General features: G+C 39.9%; 1 protein-coding gene across 5 annotated transcripts in view; it reads right to left on the minus strand.

Moving 5' to 3' along the window:
- BACH2 (BTB domain and CNC homolog 2) overlaps positions 1-22,435 on the minus strand; it is a 209,571-nt gene that overhangs the window by 41,564 nt on the left and 145,572 nt on the right. For all 5 annotated transcript variants that reach the window (XM_081943356.1, XM_081943355.1, XM_081943359.1 and 2 more), the window contains one exon: positions 1,645-1,899. In XM_081943356.1, the coding sequence (XP_081799482.1) occupies positions 1,645-1,887 (243 nt within the window). In that variant the 5' untranslated portion in view covers positions 1,888-1,899. The remainder of the gene's footprint in view (positions 1-1,644; positions 1,900-22,435) is intronic.

Raw genomic sequence — 22,435 nt, forward strand, 5'->3', positions numbered from 1 at the left:
TTCCTCTTTTCTAGGTCTTCTAAAGAGAAATGGCTACACTTTCACTACTAGCAAGTATAGAGTAATTACAACCTTCTTATTCCAGGTCATATTGCCAAAATTCAGAAAATGTAATTATGGAAACTGGAGTGAGTATCTCTCACCTGTTTTGGTGTAACATAACATGTTCCACTTTGATTCTAGCATTAGAGAGGACCTTTTTGACTTTGGGCAACAGATTGGACAAGAAGTGACCCCCATAGTAACATAATAGCTATTGCAGGTAGAGAACTAAGTCAGAGTCAGGGTGAACAACTAGAAAGACTACAAAATACTATGGCAAATGAGGGTAGAAAGGAGTTATGGCAGGAGAACCTTCAGGTGTTTTTTGTGCGAAGAAATCCTGCTGTATTTCCAGACCTTTGGTATCAATTGACTGTGCTGACACAAATTGCATAATATATTTTTCCACATAAAATATATTGGATAAAAATGAACAAACGCATAATACTAAATTTACATAATTTACATATATGGTTACACCCTATTAAGATTGCAGTTTTAGAAATCAGATGCAATGCATTTCATGTCCTAAAAAATATTTTTAATTAATTGGGGGTTTGATTACATGCTGATCTTTAGTGTGCCTGGCCTATTTAATTATTGAATCTGTCAACACATTAAGCCTATTGGGACGAATATAAGAGACACCTTACATTATGTACTTTTCAAGCAAAGAATCTTAAGCAAGCATTCTTTGAAATAATTTTCAAGTATTATGCAATTACGCATAGCCAAGCAAAAGTGTCCCAGTGACCCTCTCTTAACCTGACAAATCTGGGCTTGCAAACTCTTTTCCTTGACAGAGTACTGAACTTGGAAAAAGATTTGCTGAGTGCACTGTTCTCTTTGACGTTTTGTATTAAATGTTTCCCCTTTCCCCTAATTCCTCTTGTCCAATCTGGGAAGTTGTTTTTCAAGGCAGAATTTATGAAGCGCTGGGAAAACGACACCTGCACAATAGTCAATTTCAACCCCAAATCTTAGCAAGCCACCTCTTTCCTTTAGCAATCCACCCAGATACAAAAACATCCCAAGGGATCCCTGCACTTTGGTAGGGTAAAAATGGAGGCTGTTTTGTGTGTTGAAAGTCTCACGGAGGTCTTTCAAAGGAAAACTGAACTAGTGAAGCAGAATTAATCATCCTGCTTCTGGTTTAGCTTTGAGATGCTTTCTTCCCTAAAGAGCACAGCAATTTGGCTTGGAGTGTTCATGGTTTTACATGTTTTTTTTAAAGCGCTGGACGAAGGATTCACTCCATCCATTGTGCTGCTTGGCCCTCTTCCTGCTTTCCCTCTTCCTTCCTTCTTGTTTGATGTTTCCTTGCTCCTGGCAGGCTGCTTCCTTTGCTTTTGCTCTCTAACCCTGGAGACCCGAGAGTGCTTGTTTCAGCATCGCATCCCACTCTCCTTCTCAGGATTAACACACCCTCCAGCAGAGTCTGATTTGAGCAACATGCAGAGCTTTAGGAATTATATTTAAAAACCTTTAGGTTTTATCTGATTGAGCAGTTGGGCACAAAAGAGAGGAGCTTGTTTTCTCTCCTAGCTACCCAGCAAGAAAGGCTGCTTTTAAAGTGACTAATGAACAAATGGCATACTATACCTCTTCTGGCAGACTGACAACCAGGTCATTTTCTGTCTGCCCGACTAACACCTGCAAGAAGTATTCGCTGCATGCAGCCAGCACAGCTCGGTGGGCTCGGAATTCTTTGCCCTCCACAATCAAAGTCACGTCACAGAGAATATCCTGCTTCCGTTGGTCATTGAGGCATAGGAGGATATTGGTACAATGGACTGTTGACTCATACACATACATGGGGGATTCAGTCTTCTCATCCACAGACATTCCGTTCACACCCTAAAATAGAAGCAACAAACAATAAGGGAGAGATAGAGGGTCAAAGTGAGTTATTACAGTGCTTGCAAAAAACATAAAAAAATAAAAAGGAAGATTACATCATGATTTCTGTACTCTGCATAGTTGAGCCAGCTCTCTGCAGAACTGTTGATCAGCATTTTAATTCTTCGCTACAACAAAGAATTCAAGAAATCTCTCTCTCTCTCTCTCTGGAAAGACAATTGCACTATAGGCTTTTTACTCAACCCACTTAGTTGGGTTTTTTCTTCTTCTCCACAATGCTGAATGAGAGGGATGGATTTTTAAGAAATGTTGAAGACTATTATTAAACACTGGTTTAATAGTATACGCTGCCTGGAGAAAAAGGGGATAGGATAAAATCTTTGTAAAACAAGAATATTCAACCTATCGTTTTCTGGTATTTTAGAATTACTGGCGCTTAGCATTACAGGAAACTGTGGTTGAAATTCTCAACATTACTGTAGGTCTCCAATTTCAAGGGCAAGTTGGTTGTGGATTTTTACATTCAAAACACATATTCCACCCCCTTAAAAATGACACACGAGCCACTCACATCTTATTACACTGGTTCAGATAGCAGAAGCCAACAGAATTATGATATAACTGTGCTTAAAACCCTAAAATAGGGCTTGCGAAGATTATCTCAGTTATCTTATATAAAATCTGAAAAGTAGAGCTGCAATTACTCAGCGGGGCTAATGGAGGAGGCCTGAGGTTAGTGATTTGCCTAACTACATCTTGAGAGTTTGTAGGACATGAAAGTTGAATTAGGAACTTCCTGGCCCAGAGCAATGCACTTGGACACTGCACTGAAACACAGATTTACATGGAAATAAGCATCCCTGGAATTCTATGATATTTAGGCTGAAGTAGACCTGAAATGTACTTCTAAATACAGAACTTTAATAGAAATAAATACAGGTAGTCCTTGACTTATGACCGCAATTGAGCCCAGAATTTATGTTGCTAAGTGAGAAAATTGTTAAATGAGTTTTGCCCCATTTTACAACTTTTCTCTCTACGTTTGTTAAGTGTATCACTTGAGTTGTTAAATTAGTAACACGGTTGTTAAGTGAAACTGGCTTCCCCATTGACTTTGCTTGTTGGAAGGTAGCAAAAGGGAATCGCAGGGTTCTGAGACGTAAATATGAACCAGGCATCAAGCATCCAAATGTAAATCACGTAACCATGCCGCAATGGTCATAATTCACTTTTTTCAGGGCCGTTGAATGGTCACTAAACGAACTGTTGTAAGTTGAGGACTACCTGTACTTCAATAGAAATAAATGTCAGTCATCGGATATAAACTTATAAGCAAGTCTGTGATACTGACAAAAGAACAAAATAATAGGAGATAGATCTTAAGACGGAGACAAGACTGTAGTGTGGCTGCCATTCCTGCACTGGTAAAATGATTGGATTAAATAGCTTAAATGACTTCTTCCAGCCCACTGATTCTATGATACCAACAGGAAGACAATTTAAATGCAGCATTTGGATTTATTCATACTTTCCAAGCCATGTAAAATTAACTATGTAACTAAAATGTGTAACTGAAAAAAGGCAAATACAAGTTATTACACATTGGCAGGATAAAGGTAAAAAAGACACTCTTAAAAAAAGCATTAATAAGATGTGACATCATTCTATAACTAATAGACTGGAAACATAAGGTAATGAAAAGTTTTTTTTTCCTTTGGAAGTAAATAGTACTCAACTATAAGGGTTAAAACCAAGGGCTACGTAGTCACGGCAGCAAAAATTTCTATTCCTCAAATCATTTTCTAATCCCATATCCAATTTTACCTCTTGCTAAGAAAGTGTTATTGTGGCTGTTTCCAAAACATCCAGAGGATTCAAACTGGGAACGAACGGTTCAGAGTGACAATGAAGGCTTCCAGAAAGCAGCACAGTGAACAAAAGATACACCACATTTCCGGCTGTCACCAAGACTGAAATGCTGATATCAGGCAACATCATAGTGAGGCTGCACTAAGAACTTTTAAATTCAACCAGAAAAGAGAAATCTGCCATTCTCTGTGTTAATGACAGCGGGTTCCGGGTAGATGAGGGGAATCAGCAACCACATATAAATGTTTGATTAGCAATGCAAGCCAAAATCCATGGATAAAAGGGATTGTGGGAAATTAAAACGCAGCCTCCCTTCCCTTGGGAAGGCATAAGCAAAGGAATATGCTGAAACATTGACAAACTGACTAAGAAGGTCAAGTGCTAATACTGCCTGCACCAGAGCACCTATCAGAATGTATTAGTTAGCAGGCCCTTTGGTTTGAAGTCCCAGCAGATATCGGCACCAGACTGACGTTGGCTATACCAAAAAAGCTCTTCAGGATTGGATCTGGTTAGCCCTTGGATGGAGGAACCCAGCAAACCCTGGACTGTCACAAAATATCCCAGGAGGCAACTGTGCCAAATTACTTCTGTATCTTCCACAAAACTAGCCAGACATGTCCAGGTAGTTGGGCAGGAGTATTTGAGAGACTTCACTTACAAAGCTGGCACAGGAGAGTCAACATATAATAGCATATAACCGGATCTTTATTTATGGCAGTTGCAGAAAGACTTTTCATGCAAAATAGCTAGAGGTTGAAGAACATTTAAGAGAAATGTCATACATGGTATCTTGAATTAAGCAAATAGTATCCTCCAGTGGTGGGATTCAATTTTTTTTTTTTTACTACCTGTTCTGTGGGCGTGGCTTGGTGGGCATGCCATGGCTTGGTGGGCGTGGCAGGGCAAAGATACTGTTAAATCTCCATTCCCTCCCCACTTCAGAGGAAGGTTACTGCAAAATCCCCATTTCCTCCCGATCAGCTGGAATTCAGGAGGCAGAGAATAGATGGGGCCGGTTCTGGTCAGAGGTCCTATTTACTGGTTCTCTGAACTACTCAAAATTTCTGCCACCGGTTCTCCAGAACTGGTCAGAACCTGCTGAATAGAACTTCTGGTATCCCCTTTGAAATATTTCTGCCACGGTTACACATGTTTATGTAGACTATTTTTAAAGGAAATATGAAGCCTATACAATAGGTTTTGGAAAAATAAAGAAGATTTATTTAATATTCAAAGAAACTTTTTATTTCTAATTTCACAATTTAACTTTGCAGCCCTGTTAATATCAGGCAGAAATGGAATGCTGGAAATAGCCAAGGATAAAGCAAACTCTAATTGGATCCATTCATTTACAGTATATCGCTGCCCCACAAAGTACTGAAAACTTGTAAATTATCTAATTGAAAGAAAAATTTCAGCAGGTATTCACATATAGCAGGTCAGTATATTAATCTGCTTCAAAATTCTAAATTGCAACCCGACTCCACTGCAAAATTCAACATAGGGTTTACTTCTCAAACCTAAATGGAATTAAGAATCACTAAAGTTTTACATAGCTTCTCCATAGTTAATTAATTAAGAGGAACCACGAAATTCCTCGTCTCAAAGTTGGAAACTCTCATATATAAAATATACTAATGCATTTATTATTCATTAATTTGCATATATACAGTGCTTTCCTGTATATAAGTTAACCTGCACATCATTTCAACTGTTACTGTAATAGAGAGATTTAAAAATCTTTTATCCTAGACAGCTACATGCAAATGGTGATAAGGCAGGGGAAGATCAAGCAAGCTAGTTTTAATCATAACAAGAGTATCAGTATTGTAGTTCCTGGAAAATCTCAGTCATACACCAAAATGCTTACATTGAGCAATATCATTCCTATCTTCAGAAAAGGAAAATGTAAATTAAAAAGTGATCTTTCTTTCTGTTTCATTTGTTGCATGTGGGACAGAAGCACCCCTTGACTTCAAGAATGTGAATTGGAGCTACAATTGTTCAGATGTAGTAGGACTGTGATGGTGAACCTATGGCACGCGTGCCACAGGTGGCACGCGGAGCCCTCTCTGCGGGCACACGAGCTGTCACCCAGCTCAGGTCCACCACGCATGTGTCTGTGTCTCCCGCCGGCCAGCTGGTTTTCAGGTCTCTGCTACGCATGCGGGAGACATGTGTGTTTGCGTGGGGTCATGCGCGCATACATGGGGGAGCGGCGCCCCACCACAGCCCATCTTTGGTCCCAGGAGGTTTCAGGGAGGTCTGCTAGGCCCAAAACGGGGCACAGGGCACTGTGTGTGTGTGTTGTGTGCGTGCATGGGGCCTCACACACATGCACGGGGGAGGGGGGAGCACAGGGTGTCATGCACACATGCCCAGGGGGTGGAGTGCATTGCATTGTGTGTGTGGGCACGCACACACATGCTGTCACCCGCATGCATGAGATTTTGACACGCGAGGACAAAAAGGTTAGCTATCACTGTAGTAGAGTATGCTCTGGATCTGCCTTCTCCAGCTACAGATGTGTTGGGATCGAAAATCAGGATTCTTGGGCTGTTCAAAAGCTTTGGAAAGTGAGAGGTCCTTGGTGCCCTTTAATAATAATAATAATAAATTTGGATTTATTAGCCGCTCCCTTTCCAAGTAGGACTCGGGGCGGCGTACAATGGAGCATAAAACATAAAAAATATATAACAACACCAAATGTACATACATATACAACACACATACATACACACATACATACACGGAGGAGGAAACAAATTACATCAATAGACAGTTAAAAATCAGCTTTAAAATACCCCAATTGTAGAAACCCAAAAAATTAATATTTACAGACAGTTTAAAAACAGTTTGGAGGAATGGGAAGATTACGATTGCGATTGAGCCAGGCCGGATAATTGAAAGAGGTGGGTCTTCAGCTGTACACGGAAGGAGCGGAGGTCGGAAATAATCCTGATATCACGGGGGAGGTCATTCCACAGGGCTGGGCCCATCACAGAGAAGGCTCTGCTCCTGGGTGTCGCCCCCCGACACTGTTTGGCGGACGGCACCCGGAGAAGTCCCTCTCTGTGTGCGCGAATTGGTCGTAGGGATGTGTGGGGCAGGATGCGATCCTGCATATAACTAGGCCCTGTGCCATGCTTTGAGCTTGACTGTTTTCTTGCAGACATTCCATTACTTAAACTAGGTAACATCATCAGTGTTAGTCTACCACTAATGATATTATCTAGTTTGGCTAATGAAATGTCTGCAAAAAAACCCAACAACCAAGCTCAGAGAACACCAAGGACCCCTCATTTCAACTCTGAGCTACAAATATTCTCCTTTATTGGATTTGGAAAATCTTAGGTTAGAAAAGACTGACAAGAGTTAATTTGTCCTGTACTATGTGATTGGAGTCTTCTTTTCTTCAGACGTTTCTCACCTCATTTATTGTTTGGTACTGTCCTGAAATTCATTACAAACTAAGTAACACGAAGAGTAAGTAGAGTATTAAAAATCACTAAATGTTGAACCACAATGTAATTTATAACCATGTGAATATTTGGGCGTACTTAAAACAAAAACAAAATGAATTACTGATTACAACATCCAAAAACACAAAGGCAGAAATAATGAAATGTAATCATATATTATTATGCTTCCTTAGCTGTTGCAAATATAAAAGAATGATCTAGATTAATAATTCATTCAGCAATAAAGTATCAGAAAGAGATAATTATACAGTACTGCAATTCTCACGCTGATTTCTGTAATTACAGATTACAATAGTATTAGGAATTTTAAAAAAGGTTAGGGAGTGGCAGTAACTTGCCATGTCATCCTCAGCCTGCATAAATCACTCTTGTCTAGAGAACCAGGGATAACTGGAAATGCAATAATTGGCCAAGAAGGACAGTATGGCCTTCATTTTATATTTACTGGCAAATGTTTGCAGAAATATATTAGCAGCCACCAGTCATAATACATTCAAGATGTTTACCTTACTTTTATAGGCTCTATCAATGATAAGCGTCAATGGGACTAAAGATAAAGGAAATAAGCTAACTCAGAAGGACAATTGGACCTGATAGCACATCCCTGAAACTTGGTGTAATGATACTCCTGATTAGCACATCCCATGAATGGGTACAACTCATCAAAACAGACTCAACAGATACTTGTCTGGAACAGACTCAACAGAAACACTGGAGATGTTGCATTGTAAATACATAGAGGAAAAAAAGATAATTGGACAGAAAAGGAATTAAAACATGGAAATCTTATTCAGAGTATCAAAGAGAACAAAAGGGCATAACTGTGAGAGCTTATTACAAATTGGTTTTAAAGGTGCAGAAGAGGACTTTCACTGTTAGATTACCAATCTTTCAGAGAGACTTGGGAAAGGGTTAATGGGAAATTCCAATTGTTTTGACAGCTGCCTAGAATCAAAGATCCATTGTTGTCTTTTCTTGCTGACAAGTTTTGTCAGAAGGTCAACTTTGAGAGTTAGCTGTCCTAAACTTACCAGCAAGGGAGGAGTAAGTTGAAGAAGCTGGGGAAATGACCATTGGCTTACCTGAGGGGTCCTGTTCTGGGTGCTGAGAAGGAGAGTCCAAGCATGGGTAAAATACAGCCAATCTGCCCAGGACTGAATTGAAACTTTAAGCCACGCCTCTGGTGTCGACTAATCTTCAGATTCTTCAATGAAGGCGTGGACAATGCGCGCTGAGAAGTTCAGGAACAAAGTCAACGAAAGTCATAACAAGTATCCATAAGTTCCGCAGAACCATATGACAACTGGCGGAGCATACCCCAGGGCGGGGTTGGACTCTCCTTCGCAGCACCCAGAAAAGGACCCTTCAGGTAAGCCAATGGTCATTTTCCTGGGTGCTGCTCTGGAGAGTCCAAGCATGGGACATACCCAAGCTAAGTGTCACTAGGGAGGGAAGTGGAAGTCTCCAGGGTCTCTCCGATGGTATGAATGCCCTGGAGAACTTGCCTCCCAAATGCCCCCTCCGCAGAAGCAAATTTGTCCAATTTGTAGTTTCGAACAAAGGAAGACAAGGAAGTCCACGTTGCAGCCTTGCAAATCCCCTCTATCAGAGCCTGGGTAGCCCAGGCCGCCCTAGTGGCGGCGCTTCTTGTAGAATGTTTGGTGATATGGTGTGGCACCAGAATAGATTGAAGAACGTGGGCCGAGGTGATACAGGCCCGTAGCCAGCGGCCGATGGTCTGAGAAGAAACTTTGCGGCCCAAGGAGGCCGGTTGAAACACGACAAAATGTGATTCAGAGTGACGGAAGGCAGCCGTGCATTTGATGTACTTACGTATCGCTCTACGAACATCGAGCATATGCCGCTTTTTCTCCTTGGGATGTCTGGGGTGTGGACAAAAATCCGAAAGTACGACCTCCTGGGCCCAGTGAAATCAAGAGTTGATCTTGGGTATAAATGCCGGGTCCAAATGGAGGATCACTCTGTCAGGTTGAATCAAGCACAAGTTCTCGTGAATTGACAGTGCTGCCAATTCGGAAATTCACATTGCAGACGTGATGGCAATCAAAAAGGCTGTCTTAAATGTCAGATGTTTGAGGCTGGCTGAATGGAGGGGCTCAAAGGGCGAGGCAATGAGAGCCCGTAACACTACATTGAGATCCCACGAGGGGTATCTGTGAACAACCAGAGGCCTCAGGTTAGTTGCACCCCATAGAAAGCTGTGGATGATGGGATGATGACCAAGGGAAGAGTGCTCATCTACCGTCAAAATCATGGACAAGGCCACCACCTGCCATCTAAGAGTGTTAGGGGCCAGGCCCTGGTCAAGTCCGTCTTGTAAGAAGTCCAAGATCTGGGAAATCATAGCCGTAGTCGCCTCAGCCTTGTGCTCTCTGCACCAGCTGTCGAAGGATTTCCATGTGGCGTCGTATATTCTGGTTGTAGAAGGCCACCTGGACGCCTGAATGGTGTGAATGACCTTGGTGGAAAGGCTATCCCTACTTAGAAGGTTCCTCTCAAGTGCCACATGGCTAGTTGTAGCCACTGGGGCTCTGGATGTTGAAGTGCCCCCTGGCTGAAAGAGACCTCGTGTCAGGGAATCTGCCAAGGAGGGTTGACGGAGAGACTCACCAGGTCAGTGAACCAGGTCCTTCTGGGCCAGTAGGGAGCCACGAGCAGAATTTCCGCCTCCTCCAAAAAAAATTTCCGAATCACCCTGGGAAGAAGAGGCAATGGGGTGAAGGCGTACATCAGACCCAGTGGCCACGGAGAGTAGAGAGCGTTGACCCCCTCGGCTTGCAGGGTGTGGAACCTGGAGAAGAACCTGGGAGGTGTGTGTTCTCTGGGGAGGCGAACAGGTCGACCAGAGGATGGCCGAACCTCTGAGACAACTGGTGGAACAGGTCCGGGTGCAGGCGCCACTCCGAGTGATCGACCGTGGCCCTGCTCAGACAGTCCACCTGGATGTTGTGGACCCCGGAGATGTGCTCCGCTTGGATCGAGCACAGGTATCTTTCTGCTCACCTTCCCAGGCGTTCTGATTCCTTCATCAGGGACATGGAGTGGGTCCCCCCTTGGCAGTTTTTGTGCGCCTTTGTGGCCACATTGTCCATTAGGATTCTCATGTGACGCCCCTTGATGTGGTCTTGAAAGTGAACAAGTGCGAGCCGTACAGCTCTGAATTCCAACCAGTTGATACTGTGGGATACTTCGGGCAGTGACCATCCGCCCTGCGCAATCTGGTTGTGGAGATGAGTGCCCCAGCCGAATAGACTGGCGTCCGTCGTGATGGTGAGACGGTCTGGCTCTTTGAAGAGGGTGCCCTTCGCCAGCGTGGGGGACAGCCAGCAGTGGAGGTACTGACGTACCTTCGGTGGGACTCGAACCAGCTGTTGAGAGTTGCTCATGTTGGCCCTCTGGTAGGGCAGGAGGAGCCATTGTAGGTGTCGAGAATGAAGGCCTACCCAAGGAACTATTGACCGGCACGAAATCATCTTGCCGAGGAGTTGTGACAGCTGCACCACCGATGCCTGTGACAAATGTACCTGCAACACCTGGCTTCTGATGCTTGCCAAGCGCTCTGGAGACAGGGAGACCTGGCAGCTGGTGGTGTCGATGATGGTGCCCAGTTGCTGCAGCCTGGGGGTCGGATGCAGATGACTCTTTCCCTTGTTGATGGAGAACCTGTGATGTTGGAGGGTTCGCAGTGTGTGCTGCAGGTCTTATACCGCTTGTTGCCGTGACGATGACTGGATGAGGACGTCGTCCAGGTAGCAATGCAGGCACACTGGGCGAGATCTCAGGAAAGCCGCCACCGCAGCTAGGATCTTTGCAAAAGTTCGAGGTGCCGAGGACAGGCCGAATGGCAGAGCCCTGTACTGGTAGTGGCAGCCTGCATAAAAGAATCTCAGGAACCTGCGATGAGCTTTGCGAATGGGGATGTGGAGATAGGCCTCCTTGAGATCTATGGATGTTAGGAGATCTCCCGGCCTGAAATCTTAAAGAAGAAAAGTGTGCTAGCAAAGGAATTAGAATTAGCAAACGATTCCAGCAAGAAAGAGAATATGGAAAAATATTTGAAAAAAACCAAAATAAATACATAAGGATTCTCTAAAGTGCTGAACAGCATGATGAAATATATATTTTTTTAAAAAGGAATAAAAGTTCTCCCAACCACAGAATGCAAGGTAATTACCAGAAACTGTATGAATTGTGCTAAAGCTCAAATTGAGCTGAGGCTTGCAAGAGATACCAAAAACAATAACAAAAAAGTTATCTGGGTACAGCAGAATCAAACCAAAAGCCAAAGAGGGTGGATAAAGTGATAAACAGATAATGGATGAGAGGAAAATCTTTTTACTGCCTATTTTGTCTGTTTTATCTCAGGAGGGAGACGTTAGCTAATTTAAACCAATTCAAATCTCCAGGATGAGATGGATTACATCTATTTACTTTGCTAAATAATAAGAAGGATTATACAATCACTCTTGGCTGTATTTGAGGACTCTGGGTTGACTAGTGTCAAGTAGAATGTTATGGAGTAAGTTTAGATGACCCCAAAGAACAATTCCAAGTCTGTGATTCTTTAATAGCTAAAATAATAATGATTTAAATGCAGAGATAAAATGGTTCTATTTGTTTAACTGTTCCAATTAAAACCTATATCTAATTCTTCACTGAAATAAAAAATACTTAGTTCTCTCTTGCTTTGCACTGTTCTCAATGCCTTTTCTTGTATGCTAAAGCACAGTTTGCAGAGCAAAAGGAGGGAGTGAAACAAGTACACAAAGAGACATATTACAAAGTGGAAATACAACTAGGGAGTTGCTAATTGCACAAACCTAGCATAGTTTTTAACCAAACAATTGTACATAGCTTTTAAGCAGCATAACCTTACATAACAGAATCAATAACACCATAAAGAAAAAGAATGAGGTAATGACAGGAATAATTAAACTTTGGCATCATGAGCGCCTCTATCTTTGGAACTTCCAAAGAAATAGGTCACTATGGATCAGTTCACAAAGTAAATCATAGCTTAAGAAATCCCCTTAAAAATGGAAAAACCAAAGGCTGGTCAGTTCAAATGGAAGAAGTGGCCTTCCAGATTTTATACCCTACACCAGATTTTTTAAGATAGTAATTTTATGAAAATTACATTAAAAAAATACAAAGAAGTTGGAAAAAAGAAAAAACAAGAAAAAACAAGTGTACAATAAAAAGAAAAGAAATATATCCAAAAAAGAGCTTCCCCAAATACATGAAACGACCTGTCCTTCCCATATACCATCTCTTATCTATAAACAAGTCCACAAAACTTCAGCATTTCAGTCCTGATTCAACAAAAATCTAGGAAGAGTTAACACAGATAACAATAATGCTATTTTAACCTTGATCAAATAAACCAACTTTATATTCCTTTCATTTATTTCTAACAATCTTGATATTTAGTCGCTCGAAATCATCTTCTAGAACTTGGTTTATTTTCATTTTTCTCTTTGTCCCCTTTAACAAAATCCTTAAAATCTTTAACAAGTCTCTTTTTTAAATGCAATATGGAAAAATTATCCAAATAACTTTCCTGGTTTGTTATTTGTGCATCCCTTATAATTATTAAGACATCAGCGTTTCTCTTGTATGTCCAGTGTAAGATCTTTTTCTAAGTCATTCTTTTGGCCTGTTAGCTGTAAATTCATTTTTGATACCATTGGTATCTTGTCAGATAAAATTTGTTCTACATATGTCGTATCTTAAATAATAAGTTTGTACTTTCAGACTCGCAAGACTTGTAACATAGCTTTAAAATAAAGTAAAATTAGCTCATCTGGTTGTACTGCCTGTCTTGTTTACCCAGGATGGCTGACATTAGTTTTGCAAATCTGACAGGACTAAAACTTCTCGCCGCCACTTTTAACCACCTGAACAATCTGATGTTTGTTCCTCTCACTGTTAATCAACTGGGAGCTCCTGACTTTATTGCTTCCTAGGCAGCATCTCTTCCCCTCCTTTCCCGAAGGCCATCCACAAATTCTATTTAAAAAATTCTCAATATCCTTGACCACTGGCTATATGGTCTTGGAACTAATCGGAGTTAAGAGTCCAACAATAACTATCTATCCTTGTAAGGTATACTCTTGAAAATAAGGTATAAAATCTATATAATATGCTATGCTCTGTAACATGAAGTAACTTGACTCCACTTTTCTAAAAGACCTGTTTCACAGCGTTAGACAGTTCCATTATATTTAAAGAAAGCAAGAAAAAAAGTTTCACTCATGGAATAGAAATAAACTCACTGTTTAGATTTTCATTCTGAAAAGGTGCAACAATCATCTTCCCATAAAGGCAACTTTTCAAGAAAAAAATATGTAGCTAGCTATAAAGACATGATCATGCTATTACCATTCTTACTATTGCCTTATTAGGATGACATCCAGCTCTAAAAATGACTGCCTCATGAACACTGCTAATTATTTAATACTTCATAAACTCAAGTTGCTTGACAAAGCAATGGGTATCTCTGTTAAACATAACGCACGAACTGTACATTTTTTTAAACGTTCTTTCACAGTAAGATGTGCAATTAATCACCTGCCTTTTCACTATCTTGTTTTTTAACTCTTGACAGCTGGAAAATGTGTATTTGGGCTTCTGTGCAGCTATTTTCAATTACTATTTAGTGTTTTGGAAATTTGAAGCAGACAGCACAAAATGCTTTTTAGCTAGAATGAGGCACTATACCAAATTATCAGACAGAATGCTACTACTATGGTTAATAGGACAAGATTTATTCATGAGGGAAGCAAGTTAATAGAGCTGTTTTAAAATGTATTGATCTCTGCTATTCAGCAGCTGTTTTTTAAAAAAGAGAAGGTTCACCAATCCATGCTCATGATGGCAATGGTGAAGATGAGTGGATGCTTGTTTTTCAGTAAGTAGGACCATATTTCCCATGTTCATGCTTTTGGAAAACTATGCTTCCCATTGTGAACAAAATAGACGTTTTTATGTAGGAATGTTAAACCTTACTAATCACATTACAATAATCTTAAAAAATCTTTTATGTCTTTTATTTATTATTTGTATCAGTAATTTAAGGCAGTAAACATAATACACCTTTATCCTGTTTTCCCACAACATCCCTGTGAGTGGGGAGAGAGAGGGAGAGAGAGAGAGAGAGAGAGAGACTTTCTAGTATGATGCCTTAACCACTAGACCCGTGATGGCTAACCTTTTCTGGACAGAGTGCCCAAAGCGCCTGCGTCCAAACCCCGAAAATGCAATGCGTGTGCGGGCCCCGCGCGTGTGCCCTGCTCCCCGCACAAACATGTATGCTTCCTCTGCATGCCACCTGACCTCCATGCATGCCCGCATGGCCCTCCTCAGCGCCCTGGCCATTGCGCATGCATGGCAGAGACCCGAAGACCAGCTGGCTGGCGGGAAAAGCACGTGCATGCGCGGCAGAGCTGAACTGGGGTGACAGCTCACGTGCCCACAGACAGGGCGCTGCGTGCCACCTCTGGCACGCGTGCCGTAGGTTCGCCATCACAACACTAGACTGAACTAGCTCTCTAAGAGAAGATAGCAAAATGCCAAAGACCTGCAAATAGAAATAGAATGACTGTTGCAAAAGAAAGCAATGTTAGTACCAATAGCAATAGGTGCCTTGGATACAATCCCAAAACAACACAGCACCACTTTAACACCATTGGCACTGTTAAAATCACCACCCATGAATTGCAAAAAGCAGTTTTAATTGGAGCAGCTTACATTCTGTGATTATATCTGTAACATCATCAAACCATCACCATCACCATAGGTGAACAAAAATGCCTAATCCAGTCTGAACATCTGGTTGACTTTGCACAAACCACATAGTAATTATATAATTATGCAATAATTATATGTATTATATAATTACAATATAATAATAGAACTACTTGTTTATCAAAACTGCCAGCTGCACTTGCCAGATTCTAGGCCATTTACAGGTGTATCTTTTTCTTTTATTTGGATATGCCCAAAACCTTGCCTAACTCCTTTCACAACTATTTTCCCATGGGACTTAAGCTTGTTTGGATGAACCTCCTTTGTTTACACTCACTCTTTGAACTCTTTTCTCTCTCTGTCCAACACCCATTTGTGTTCCTCTTTGCTTCTGCCTGGTTTCTAATGTAGTACATACTATTTTAAACAGTCACCATTGGTTCCAGATGGTGTCTTGGTGTTGTAAGTTGGTAGTGCAGTTCAGGTAGATTTGGTGAACTGTGTATAAGTCAATAAGTACACGATTGTATGTTTTCTGTCATTAGGAGAAAGGAAAGGCAGTTTCTTTCTTTAAGCCTTGTTCCTATTTTTCTGGTAGGAAGAGAAGAAAGAAGGAAGTGAGCACCGGTGAAAGTAATTATTGCTGCATTCACCAGGTGTCCTGCTTGAGTGGGATAGACCTAGTGGTGATATAAGTTACAGCCTCCTTACAAAGGTTTTTAACGTAGCACACAAGAAACCATTTAAAATCCAATAATAACAAATACAAGATACAACAACAAATACCAACAATAATTGGAATTGGGAATTCTGTCATATAGTGTAATACAGGAATAGCTTTTAGACTTATATATCACTTTACAGCCCTCTCTAAGCAGTTTACAGAGTCAGCATATTGATCCCCAAAATCTGGGACCTCATTTTAGCGACTTCGGAATGATAGAAGGCTGAGTCAACCTTGAGCCTGGTGAGATTTGAACTGCCAAATTGCAGGCAGCCAGCAGGCAGCAGAAGTAGCCTGCAGTACTGCACACTAACCACTTCTCTACCATGGCTCTTATATCTAATATTACATATATCTAATATATCCAATATCACACGACTATACCAACTTACAACAGCAGTTTCAGTAGTTCCAGTTTATTTATCAAATTTAGAGATGGCCCACCTCACTCACAGAGTTGCAGTTGTTAGGCGAATCCCACAGTTTCAGCATCTTGTAGTCACGTGATCGCCATTTGCGACCTTCTGCCAGCTTCCCCATTGATTTTGCGTCTTGGAAGCCAGTTGTGAAGTTTGTAAATGGCAATCATGTGAGTGCAGGGCGTTTTGATGTTGCAATTGTGAGCCCCTTGTCAAGTGTCTGAATAGCAATCACATACCTGAGGGAATGTCACAATAGCCACAACTACAAGGACTCGTCGTAAATCCCCCTTGTTCTTTGAATGGTTGCTGAGCAAGTGAACATTAAATGAGAACTACCTGTATATATTAACTGCTAGCTTCCAAGAATTAAGACACTGTTTTAAAAACAGAAATGATCTTAGCTTTCAAAAGCAGTTGATGGCTTCTGACCTGGGTTAAAAAACCAAGCGCCTTCCTTCACGACAATGTATTGCTTTGGACAACGGCCAAAATCTGCATAGGACCACATTTTTAAACATAGCACCAGCTTTCCTGTTTTTAGCACTAAGGAGGAATGTCCTTGTAATATTGTTGCACTGTCATAATTCTAAAAACTGTGCAAACAGCTGGCAGAACAAGTTTTATGATGTAATGATTAATATGTAAAATGATTTCATATATTCTGCCCTCCTCAGCCAACTTAAGGGCATCTTCTGATATTATCTGGGACTGGGAAATTTGCGGTCCTCCAGACTTTTCTGAACTCCAATTCTCAAGAGTGTCATTTGCCTGGCATATGGCAAGTTGCTGTTCAACATTTGGGGATTTACAAGTTCTTCATCCTGCCACTCCAGCTTAGGAATTGTTCAAAATGAATGGCAGAAAGCAGTGAGAAAATAAATAAGACAACTTGGTAATGCTAGGATGATTGTATAGTTGTGTAAAATAAGGGAACATCTGTGAGGCTAACATGGTGCTCCATGTTGTCGGATTAAAGATATTAAATCTGATCATGCTCATAGACACTTCTTATTGAAAGAAATATAGGTTGTCCAGATGGTACAATTCTGCTGCAGCAAATGTAGAAAAAATATGATTTAAAATAAATTATTTAATAAGTTTTTGTTTGTTTTCCAGACAGTACCCAACATTTTGCCTGTTCTGACTGATAACCTATATCAGGAAAGAGATAAGAGAGTAGCATGAGGTTGATTCTCATGGATCTCTAGTGGCTTTTGACAGGATTGATCATGCAACATTGCTGAAATGGCCCAATGAACTGGAAACCAGAGGCCTTGAACTACAAGTATTCCATTCCACTGGACAGCATGGCTAGTCTAGTAAAGAGAAGGAGCAGTGGAGATACGATAGCAGTGTTCCAATATTTGAGGGGCTGCCCCAGAGAGGAGGGGTCAAACTATTCCCAAAGCTTTCAAGAAGAGATTGGACTGCCATTTGTCAGAACTGGTGTAGGGTGTCCTGCTTGGGCAGGGGATTGGACTAGATGACCTACAAGGTCACTTCCAATACTGTTGTTCTCATCTTCCATTCCTACTACTGCCTCTGGACAATGGCAATGAGATTTTAACTCATCCCCACAGTTCTTTCATTGTAGGGGCCTACTGGATTTTATTCCTTCTTCTCAGTTGTTGAATATCTACACCAAGCTGGTAGAGTTGTGTGGAATCTGCTTCATTAATTCTCTCCTTTTCACATGGATCAGGAGATCTTGCAAAGTTGCCTAGAAGAAATGAGGGGGTGGATGATGATTGATAAACTGAGGCCACAAAAGATGAGGTGTTTGGGGAAGGTGGTTCTCAGGCCTGAGAACTAGGAAGGTGGTCTGTACCACACCTGTGCGAGGCAGCTTTGGTTGGCTTTAATAACGTGATGCTATTTGCCTTAAGGTGACACTCTGTGTTGCCTCACTGCCTTCTAATAACCTTGGCCAGTCCTGGCACAAGCTTGTAGATGGTTCTGCATGGGATGAAGTGAAGTCACACTGCTTCTGAAAGTAAGCTTAATGAGGGGCTGTACTCAATATTTCACTGGAGCAACACACCCTCTCAGTGATTTGCATTGCTCTTTACTATATTGAATGAGATCGCACTTCCTTTGATATTATTTTATTCATAAGATTCAGCAAAGCAAGATTCAACAGGAGTAGTTGTTCTTGTAGTAACAATACTGTAGTAATGTTAGTTATCATACACTAATAACAGACATAGGATAAAAGAGCAACTAATACAATGACATACTACAATCAATTATAACATCATAATCTAAATTAAAAGATCTGTCAATGTGAATCTCATTCCCTAGAAGCAATTCTGGTATCACTCTGGAAAGTGAAGTCTTGCTTCAGTGATCCGTGCGGCAGTAACTTCATGATTACATTACTACCATGTGAACTTTGAGTGCTCTTTGAAGACTGTGAGGAAGCTACAATTGGTGCATAACTGAAATAAGGACTTAATGCTAATTCTTAAAATCAATGCCAGCTAACTGGATCTAATTCATGAAGTTGACTTTAGTCTTTAAAAACTAAAATGGTTTATGACTGAAGTATTCAAATATCACCACTTTCAGTCTAAGTATTCAGATCAGCAGGGAGAGACTCTCTAAATGGCCTCAATTTTGAGTTTTGCTCTGTGTGGTAATCAGGAGGGCAGCTTTAATAAGTGGTGTCATGATGATCGAACTCTTTTCAAGTATAGACGGATTCCATTTTCAAACAAAATAAAATGTATGTAACCAGGTACCAGGCTAGAAAGAGGGAGACTAAGAGTTCTAGTCCTGTCTTATGCACAAAGCCAGCTGGACTGCAGTTGAGTCACCCTTTCAACCTTAGGAAACAGACAATGGCAAACCACTTCTGGAAAACTTTGCCAGGAAAATTGCATGGAGTTAGATTTGTTAAAGCAATGACTTCAGAGCAAATTATAAAATATAGTTTCTTATGTACTAATATAGATATGATAGATTATAAGAGTAAGTCTTCACTAAATAGCTGACCATACACCACCTTCAAGAAAAAAATATGTAGCCAACACAGTCTCAGGTTCAGCAATTTAAATCTCTCATTTGGTGTATTGGTGTAAATAAATGAGACAACAAACCTATTAAAAGTAATTTAGCGCTCTCCTGTGAGTATTAAATTCATGAAGGACAAGATTAAGAATACCAGAAAATCTGGAATAAATGTCTCCAAGCAGAATAATAGTACAGTTTTTTAGCCACATAAAGCAATTTACTTGAAAACTATTCTCATTTCCTGTTGCAAGCAATTCTGAATCAACTCATAAACTTGATGTAATGATAATTTCATTTCTAGAAAAACTTGGAATTTGAGCCTGAGACCACAGCCAATTGCTTGGGGCAACTTATAATAACCATGGAGCCCTGGTCTGAAATTATAGGTTATCTCACAGATGGATCAAAGACTTTTCAAATTTTACAGGTTACTTGGAAATTTTGTGCTATTTCCCATAACTTTCTTGTAAAGCTTGACAAGAGGGAAAAGGGACAATTTCTAATTTGCAGTCATGTTAAATCTTATTAAGAAAATAAAACTGAAGTAGCTTGATCACTAAATGCCAGATGTAGCAGTTTCCTGTTACTTTAGCTTCCATGCAATTTCATTGCAAAGAAACTAAAAAAAACAAAACACTTTTCCCATGATGGTTTGAACTTTTCAAGGTTAAGAATGGTTAAATATGCCTTTTGGAATGCCGTTTTGACAAGAGCTGTGTCTTGAGACTTTAGCTAAAATACAACATGCCTCCTTCCCTTACTGAAGATCTCCTTCTCTTACTGAAGGGAATCGGCAAACTGGCAGATGACCTGAATGTTTTTTTTTCTTTTTAAATAATTTTTTTAAAATTTTTAATTTTCAAAAAAAAAAAACACAACACATAAAATCTTCCTTCTTTACATACTGTAGAAAGTGTATCAGTTGGTTACAAAAGGCTTTCGTGCATCTCTTCCACAGTCATCAAACATAATTCATATTAACTCAAGTATTTTAACTCAGATATTATACATGTGTACCATCATCATACCTCCATTTTCATTTGACTATAATTGTTTAAACGTCCTCCATCATAAAATATACCAAGATTTAATACATACCCACATACTGGAATTTCATTTACTATTTCTAAAATCCTCAAATAACACTGAATCCTTATGTCCTATTCTAGCTAAACATCCATAATATTTAATAACAAAATTTTCTAAGCCTCCTTTCCAAATCACTGTTTACAATTTACATCTAGTTTCCTTATGTTGTACACATACATACATATACATACACACACACACACACACACACATATATTATCATTATCCCTCCTTTATTTGACTTTATCCTGTATCATAACATTTCCCCCCCAATAATCAAAACTTAACTGAATCTAACTTAGTTCTTTTTTTATTAACCTTTATATATAATCCAAAAAGATTTCTAATCTTCCTTTCATGGGTACCATTCAATATTCATATCCAATTATTACTTATCATAACACTACACATTGTATACATTATTATTATTATCAATTATTTATTTAACTATATCTATTGTCACTAAATTTCACTAAGTTTAACTAGTTTTAAATTATACTCTTCCATCTATCAACCTGTATCTTTCGAGTAGCAAAACAGTCTCATGTCTTCTGCCATTTGTGGTGTCAGTCCTCTAATCATCTCCTTAATCAAATTTGTATGGACTCATCTTAGCAACTCCTTGCTTATAACATTTCTCATGTAATTTCGATGCCCTTCTTCTGTTTCCTTAATCAGCTTATCTTTGATTATCAGTAGTGATATCAATGATGTTGCTAATAAAATTTCTCTCTTTAAATCCATAAATTCTTTTGTTTTTTCTTCTTCTGTGTCTTGCCATCTGGGGTAGAGTTCCCCTCCATTTAATTCCTCTTTCAATATTCCACTCTTTCCATTTTCAGAAACAAATCAATCACCATAAATATCAGCAAATTTAATTTCTTTATAGTCATTTTCCTGTTCGATTTTTAGGATTCTGACCCCCACTTTTTCCACTTGATAAACATCTCCAACTTCTTCATATTTTACTGTTAGATGCTCTAAGTCTTCCAACTTCTTCTCTATGCTCTCAAATGTGTTTGATAATTTCTGAATTTCTAAGAATATCTTTTGCAGACTTAAAGTTTCTTTCTGCTGTTGAGATTGTGCCATTATCTCCAGCTAACAAACACTGCTGCTCTAGCTTGGAAGGTTTTAACAAGATTAAGCATAGATTCACAATGAAGTTTTATTTTCACTTTTCTCTGGTTAAATATATACTTCAAAGGGACATCTGTATGCTTTTCTTCTTATCACTCTCTATAAACAAGCAGTGAGACCTTGGAGTGCCAAGCCAGGATAATCAGTGAGAAAAGTGAGTGTTTCATTTCCAATACGCAAACCTCCAGCCTCCAAATAGCAGTGTTATTGTTGCAATTTTCTTTGTTTCTTTTTGTTTCTTTTTTGTATTTCAAGTTTTAAAAAAGTCCGATTCTTGAATAAGTTAGAACACCCACAGTAATGAAAGAGGAGAATTTTAGTCCATAGGTTACAAAGAATAATAAAGGAAAAAAATAGAAGAAAACTTAATCCATTTGTTTTAAAAGGCTTGCATAAATTCTATCCCTGAACATAGCATTTAAAAAGTAGGATAACCCACTGTCCAAAACCATTCCAAACTTAATTCTGCCGCTTATTTCTTCTGTTCTCCAATTTAAATTAGTTTTAAGTTTTTTATAGGCAGCCTCTTTTAGACCGGTAAAAATTCCTCACCAGCTGGAAACACTTTCTCTTTCCATATCCTTCCATTTTGGAGCCGCCCCGACTTCATCAGCCTAATGGCTGGATTTTTTGTCACCAGCTTGAAGAACTTCTCTTGGACCGATCAGGGACTTTGCGATGTCCCTGAGATCAGCAAGATGTATTCTTCCTGTTCACTGTCTCTGCGGGACGCTTTTGCCAGCGGCAAAAGTATCGGCTGCGCTCTCGGAGCATTGAGACCGCACGTCCGTATCGTTGCGACGTTGACTCCTCCTCCTCCACCTGAATGTTTTCTATGTAGATTTGAGAGGAGATCACTGTCAACTATTGCTACCTTTCCATTAAAAAACTAAAGGGCATTTCATTACTCTTAATTTTGTCATAGCAAGACCATCTAATTCATCAAAAATGGAATTGTGATGTAGAAATTACAGTTTACCTGAGAATAACCAATCTTACAGGTAAACAGGGTAGTTGAGGAAAAG

Source organism: Natrix helvetica (assembly GCF_964273705.1).
Source record: "Natrix helvetica genome assembly, chromosome: 2".
In the NCBI taxonomy this organism is placed as follows: domain Eukaryota; kingdom Metazoa; phylum Chordata; class Lepidosauria; order Squamata; family Natricidae; genus Natrix; species Natrix helvetica.